At 39.1% G+C, this 7,500-nt stretch overlaps 2 protein-coding genes across 3 annotated transcripts in view; one reads left to right on the top strand and one right to left on the bottom strand.

The window, feature by feature from the left end:
- LOC138024254 (zinc transporter 7-like) overlaps positions 1–1,854 on the top strand; it is a 16,625-nt gene extending 14,771 nt beyond the window's left edge. Inside the window, exons 12-13 of the mRNA XM_068871405.1 lie at positions 379–469; positions 858–1,854. Coding sequence (XP_068727506.1) covers positions 379–469; positions 858–902 — 136 coding nt within the window. The 3' untranslated portion in view covers positions 903–1,854. The remainder of the gene's footprint in view (positions 1–378; positions 470–857) is intronic.
- The window catches only part of LOC138024246 (golgin subfamily A member 6-like protein 24), a 19,053-nt gene that overhangs the window by 4,308 nt on the left and 7,245 nt on the right, over positions 1–7,500 (bottom strand). Inside the window, exons 2-3 of one of the 2 annotated variants that reach the window (XR_011126934.1) lie at positions 5,853–5,962; positions 2,890–5,050 (exon numbers count right to left, since the gene is read on the bottom strand). Coding sequence is in view for 1 of the 2 variants with exons in the window: in XM_068871386.1 (XP_068727487.1) it covers positions 4,184–5,050; positions 5,853–5,962 (977 nt within the window). In the remaining variant the exon portion in view is untranslated. Of the gene's footprint in view, positions 1–2,195; positions 5,051–5,852; positions 5,963–7,500 lie in introns of those variants that run through there. The other variant, XM_068871386.1, reaches the window with a different exon arrangement.

The following is a 7,500-nucleotide window of genomic DNA, read 5'->3' as shown; positions in this document are numbered from 1 at the left end:
AAACGGGTTTTAAGACGAATCTTAAGCTTCTAGCCTAACACGTAGCTGAATGATTTTTCTCTCTGAGTGCTTGGCCCAAGCAATCGAGAGAGGCACTAGATAAGCATCATCAAGAATTTGTGATAAGCAAGGGCTAAATTCGTTAACGTTCTGCCTAAATTAATGGAATGATCATATTAAGAAATTAAGCTCAGTGTCTACAAAATGAGCCATTTTTTCCAGGGAATCACAATTAATTAGGGGATTGAAAAGCAAAGCAAGAAATAAAATTTGTTTACAAAATGGTAGACTATTTATATGTGTTTAATAACTAGTGTTGAGCACGGTGTCAGAAAAGCATAAAATATTAACAAGGACTCTAAATTCTTGTTGCTATAGTAACGTGTGGATCGGAACAATGCGATTGCTGGTAGCGCCAACCGCTGACACACACAAGATTCTCAGCCAAACGCATCACATCTTTATGGAGGTATGACGTCATTGTCTTCCTTAAAACCACTTACAGTGTATTTCCGGTCTTTAGCCACAGGAGATGTGTTTCACGTAGCACCATTCCAGTACCACCTAATGTGTTTCACGTTTTGCATGTTACCAGCAAATTTGGCCAGGTTGGGTCGATAATTTTAAAATTTTACCATGGCTTTCGTCGCTCCAGTACCTTTCTCAGAATTCTTGGTGTGCCAAGGAGAGCGGTTTTTTGAATAAGTTCTATAGAAGTGTTAGTGTCAATGCGCGTTAAGTTGCTTTCAAGCCTTTTTGGAACTGTTCCCAATGCTCCAATTACTACTGGAAGCACCTGGGTTCGGATCATTATCATTATCATTGTCATTATTAATCTCTGTTTCCTCTGTCCACAGCTTGGTGTAAAGCAGCTTTATGTGCAGATTGAGCATTCCTTTTGACAACACTGCTGAATGAAGAGAGGCTGTCGATAAAAAAAGAACTATTTTCCTCTTATGAACAAAAAGTTGCTTGGATATTTTGAGGCCACGGACCTTTTGGCCAAGTAACTGTCCTAAGTTTTTCAGCGGCGTACCCTAGTAACACGTTTAGCGGAAACACTTCCCGAGCTAGTGACCAAATCGAACAAACGAGTCAAATGCTTTCTATGGTGTTAAATTTGTTCATTTCATACTAACAAAAAGTATTTTTCATTAACTCCCTCAAACTAAGGGGCTGAATCACTAGAGTTAAATTCGCTTGACTAACTTGGGTGTACACACCTTCAGGCTCAAAAAGAATTGAGTTACCTGTACAATGTTATTCACTGCAAGTTAATTCATGTTTTAAAATTTGAAACAGAGGCTGCTAACTCTACCCAAATGTTAGAATCACATTTGACTTTTGGTAGCCAAAACCTCTTCTGGAGTTTAAGAAACAAGGGGTTTTTTCCTCCCTTATTTCAGTGACAGCTTGGAGACAGATGCAGTTTTTAACCCTTTTGACTCCCGTGATCTAAAAGTTCATTATCATAACTACTTTCATAGTTTTCGTCGTTGGTTGGTCATGAGAATTTGGTGTTATATCAGGATGATACCGTCAAGCTGATTGTAATCCTCATTCTCAGTACCTGTCTACGTGACAGTGTATTGAAATTGAGAGGTGAATTTACATTCTGATCGATCCTGGGAGTCAAAAGGATTTATTAAGAACCTAACTCTACACCTTCCTCTTGCTGAGTATTTTGATTGAATTATGTGCAGACGTTTTGAATTTACCGAGAAGATTGACGTGTGGCATGTAAATAGATAAGTCGTCTCGTCCCTTTTCTCTTTCATTTGGAAAATTTATCTATATTGAAAATGGTTAACGGAAGATGCCTAATATAATAATAAAACAAACTGTTCAACAACACGTTATTTGAGAAGATGTAGGAGTTCAAAGCCAAACCCCTGAGAAATCGTCAGATTCAAGGCATGCGCGCTGCGTTTTATCTTGATGCAATAGACCAACGTTCAATATATCAATATTCGCACATGGCTACGAGGCCTTGTACTTAAATTTGATATTGTAATGTTTAGAAATCTCCCTTGAAACTTATGACACAAAAGAAACAGAACTGACCTGCGAAATTTGAGCATAAAGCCTCGTAGCCATGCCTGAACAATGATATATTCACTACTTGCACAAATCCCATAATACAGCTCTTTTACCCCTCCCCCTCCCCCCCCTCCCCCCCCCCCCCCCAACAAAAAAAATCTGCATAGGCATTCCTTTCGACTTCTCTTGGGACATTTTCATGTCCCAGGAGAAATTGCAAACAATGGTTATGCAAAGGTTTTGGGGGTAATAGAGGTGTATTATGGGATTGTGCAAGTAGTGAATTGAACTTGGCCCATTTGTCATCGATGAGAATCCCATAGTTCTTTTTTTTGTGCATGCGCAGAAAGCACAAAAAGGAATGAATCCATACGTGTCAGGGGATTCAGCTTCTTTTCGCCAGCAATCACTTTCACACAGTTTCTTTAGAAACTACCCCCTTCATTCACACTGAAACTTTCCGATTCTTAATGGAGTTTGTATGAAGGAGGAAAGGCTGCGAAAGTTTGCCTTGAGAAAACTTGTCTCTCTTATAAATAGCCCAAAATTGCTGTAATGAAAAAGTTGTGTTCCGATGCATTTTAAGATTCACATCTCTGGGAAAACCGTATCCTGTAAGGGTTTTCGAGTTAACATATCAAAATCCAGAAATCAATTTTAAAGCGACAGTATCCATCCATTCTCAGAATAGTTTTTGAACCCGAATCTGAATTCAAGTATGGTGTTCGATTCCGGGTTTTTTGTATTTATGATACAGAGTGTATTTGTAGAATTCACAAAGAGTACTTGTGAAGAACGGCAAGGATCGTGGAGGTAAAGAAAATAAAAAAATAAGTTAAAATTTCTCACTTTATTACATCCATTTAGAAATCACTGCTGATCCTTGCAATCTGATGGCTCTCAGGAGTACGATTTATTCCCAAATCGCACAGGTTTTTTCTCTACATCGCACCATTTCCCCAGCCAATGAGAAAGGAGTACTAAAACAAAACAGCCAATTAGATTTCAAGTCTTGTTTAAGATAACCAATCAAATTGCAGGAAAATGAAAGACAAAAAACGATGGTAGGGCGAATATTTCCAACTTTTGTTCCCAACTGGATCAATGAAATGTTGATGTTGACTATAATCCTGTATTTTAGCTATAAATGATGATTGTATGATTTCTAAATGGATGTAATAAAGTGGTAATTGAACTTCGTGTCGTGCAATTTTAGTCTGAAATCATACTTGTGATTTCAAATAGAACTCGCGCTGCACGCTCGTTCTATTTTGAAATGACACGTATGATCTCAGACCAAATAGACCTCTTTAGCTTGTACGTTTTGTTTTCCCATTTTAGACCACGTGATGTTCTCAAGGGAATTTTCCTTTTGTTTTTTCATAAGTTATGCGTACATATTCACGAGCATAGGACGACATTTGAAAGAAAGTTTTCCCTACAGTAACATCACGTGGTCTGAAATCATACTTGTGGACACAAAAATTTCAAGTGGCTCCAATGGGATTCGAATCCATGACCCCTGCGATGCCGGAGCGATGCAACTGAAGCCACAATAGCTGTACACGACAATAAAATTACTGCTCAGTTAAAGTAGTAGTAGTAGTAGTAGTAGTAGTAGTGGTAGTGGTAGTGGTAGTGGTAGTGGTAGTGGTAGTGGTAGTGGTAGTGGTAGTGGTAGTGGTAGTGGTAGTGGTAGTAGTACAAGGTGGCCGTTCAATCATTTTCATAAAATCGATTGATTTCTCTTTTAAAACTCCAACGTGAATATTATGTGGGTTGAGTTTATTGGTTCTCTACTCTGCACCGAGAGGTTTTCTCCAGGTACTCCGGTTACCCCTCTCCTCAAAAACCAACATTTGACTTGATTTGTGTTAATTGTTAATTTCAGTTTACTGTGTCTCCAATTAATGCTCCAGCGCTAGAACGACTAGACACTTTCATAAAGTTCGTTTCAATCCTTTCCAGTTGCAGGGTAAACCGTTCCATTGCGACATATCTCGCAACAATCACTGGCGTTCCCGAACGGAGTGAGCTTTCTTGTGCTCTTGTTGATAAGATGTACGCGTAGCAGAATAATCGATGCGATTTCGCATTTAAATCGCCCTTGGGAAATGCGAGTGAAATGATAAATGGTATGTTTTCAGTGGATATAATATTCCGGTGTGGTTGATCTGGAATGGTGTTCTGTAGGTGTTTTTAACTCTCGTCTTCTATTTGGTGTTTGTACTTCTACATTAGACACCGATCGGGTTGATCCATCAAGACTGACATACGCCTGATCGCTGCCATGATGGGGCATCAATGTTCTGGAATCTTTCAGCATTTGTTTTATTTCCTCGTAATGTTTATTCTGTTCTTCCATAATCTCTCTTATCTCTGTTTTCATTTCTTGTCTGAGTTCTTCAATCCTCTTTTCTTGCTTGGCAATCATCATCTCCGTTCTCTGCTGCCATTCCCTTTCCTTCTTAAGCTCTTGCAAAATTTGCTTGTGTTTAAGATCACTCTTGTTTCTGTCTTCGCTATCCTTATCTGCATTTGTCGGTTGCCCTCGATTTGCTTCTCTGAATTCCAGTTCTCCCTGTAGTCGCTCCTTAAGCTCTTGCCCCAGACGATTCACAAATTCCGCTCGATCTTGAGCCCTTCTAACTCGGTCCAATGCTTCACGAATAGTTTCTTGCGATTGTCGAAGGTTTTCTTCGTATTGGATCTCGGCTATTTTCCGAATCAAGATTTCAGTACTTTCACGCATTTTGCGTTGAAGAGCATTCTCTGTCTCTTTGATTTCCAAATTCATTCTGTTCGTCGGCGAGGTGTTTTGCAATGCTGGAAGGTGTATCCCTCTTAAGTCGCTCCCATTCTCCTCATTTGCATCGCGAGCCAGTTGTACCACATCTCGAAGACGGGGGACCACCGGTGTGGGTTCCAGATCCTCCTTAACTCTATGTGCCGCCAGTGCGAACCTGCTGAGGGGATTGGGATTTCGATCATCTGACAAGTTTTCAACAACCTAGTAAAGGATACCGATGAAAGACAACTCAAGAAACAGAATTAATAGTATCTAATACAAAACGATCTCTTCCTCAACTGAAGGATTATCCGTCATTGTTCGTTTGCTCCAAATGAAGTATTATCCTCCATTTAGATTACTCTGCCCCAGGGCTTGTGGTAGCAGATAAAAAGAAAAAAAAGTAAAAGTAGTCCCTGGACAGGATTTGAACAAGGAGTACCCACTTTTGAAGGAACTGTTTTTATCCAGGTAACAGTAAAGATTAACTGATTGGTACGTCTGCCGATTATTTACCAAAACTAATTAGTATGTATTGAGCGAGTTTCAATCGAGTGTCGTAAAACCAAAACCAAAGTAATTACTTTGGATAATCAAAAAGACGGAGACAGTCCATTAAACCAATCAAAACTCGAAGTAATTACACACGTAGCCGACACAAGACGCGGGAAAATGTGCACGCGCAAGCCACGATTGGTTTTGATTTCACTTCTGATTGGTCAGTTGAAAAAGTGGCGAGAGAACTTTGAATCAATCACTGTGTGAAGAAATACAAAACCAAAGCAATTCGCTAATTACTTTCGACACTCAATTGAAAACCGCTCTCATCTCATGGACCGATTAATTGGTTTCTATCCAGTTCCTCTCTTTTCTCTTGACAACTAGACTGGCGCAGGCTTCTGGTATTTCCGGGAATTTCGGTAAAAACAGGGACGATCGGAAACACTACTGAAAATCCCCGACCGAAAAGGATTTTCATCCCCATATTTCCAAATTACGCATAAGTATAGACCAAGCTCTTGACCTGCTGTTGTGTTATCAGAGTCCTGGCCGCTTTTCGCCATTGTCCTGCAGCAGCCTGTTGATCGCTGTATTGTTCTTCATGTTCTTCATCGTCTTTGTGTTCCCTTTCAACTGCAGTAAAAGAATAAAAAGATAATGTAGGTGTTGGAAGTGGTCTCAAATTGTTGAGTTGCCTTTGTATAATCATTATTTTGCAAATAAAGTTCCCGGATATTACCGACAAGAAGCATGGCGTGCTTTTCACGTTTCCAATAAAAACAATCTATTTCCATCTCCATCATGAGCGCCGACAGAAATCTAACAGTAGATGGTAATTGAATGGTCCCCACTTTATCTGAACCCGTAGCTCATACCTCTAACTGACAAAGTTCGAAGACCACACTGAACGTTATAGCCTGCCCTTTTTCCATTGTATTTTATGAGCGCAATAGCCATATGCATAAAACGATCGAACTGGAAAATAACAAATGAGATGTACTTATCATGAACATTGCTTCACTGTAATATATGGCCCATGATCTATGATCAAATGAAAGATCTAAAATCCGTTATATCCTTTCTCTCCCTCGATCAAAAACTTCATTCTTCTAAATAGTGCCATAGCTAGGTTTCTTTGTTTGCTAATCATGAGAATTTGGTGTTACGTCAAAATAATATCCCTTAACCGACAATAATCTTCATTCTCAATACTTTTTACCGGACAGTGTTTGAAACTGTAAGCTCACTTACATGAAGTATCCTGCAAGTACTAAGCGTCGATTTGTAAACACTCTGAATATTCGCATTTTACATCTGATTATATTAAAAAGACAAGAACCGTATGGAAAACATTTCAGATGCGCTCCAGTGACGAACCTATTTTGCCTTGCAGCTCTTCTAAATCAAGCCCTAAGGTAGACTGAACTCATGAATACTGAGAATTCTCGTTGCTTCATTCATTCAAGAATATGTCCAAAACACCAAAAAAACTAGCACGTGTACACCATCTATAACACGCCTTTTTATTGGCTGCTTTAAAAAGATTTGAATCGGTCATCCGATTGGCTCAAATGATGTCTACGTTACATTATATCACAAACTGAGTGTGGTATAAATATTTTTTGCCTCTCAGTAGAACTATCGCGCATGGAATTAAGTTTTGCCGTTTCGCCGTTGCTCGTTGGCAAATCTTAATTTATTACAAGAGAACTCTCTCACAACTTATTATTTACTTGAGCAACCGCTTGTTAAAAGTACTTCAACTTTGACAATATAGAGATACAATGACACAATGACAGAAATCAAGTGAAGGCCTTAATATGCTACTGTAAATGGCCATGCAGCTCAGTCGGAAGAGCAATGATGATTTAATCCGGAGAATAGAGGTTCAATTCCCACTCAGATTGTGCGCGCAGCGCCAGTTCGATTTGAAATCACAAGTATGATTTCAGACCAAAATTGCACAACACGAAGTTCAATTACCACTTTATTACATCCATTTAAAAATCACACAATAATTATTTGATCGCTAAAATACAGGTTTTAGTCAGTACCAATATTTTATTCATCCAGTTGGGAACAAAAGTTGGAAAATTCGCCACACAATGGTTTTCTCTGTCTTTCATTCTCTTGCAATTTGATTGGTTACCTTAAACAAGCCTTGAAATCTG

This window comes from Montipora capricornis, chromosome 11 (genome assembly GCF_036669925.1).
Source record: "Montipora capricornis isolate CH-2021 chromosome 11, ASM3666992v2, whole genome shotgun sequence".
Lineage (NCBI taxonomy): Eukaryota > Metazoa > Cnidaria > Anthozoa > Scleractinia > Acroporidae > Montipora > Montipora capricornis.
This window is presented reverse-complemented; position numbering and strand designations above follow the sequence as displayed.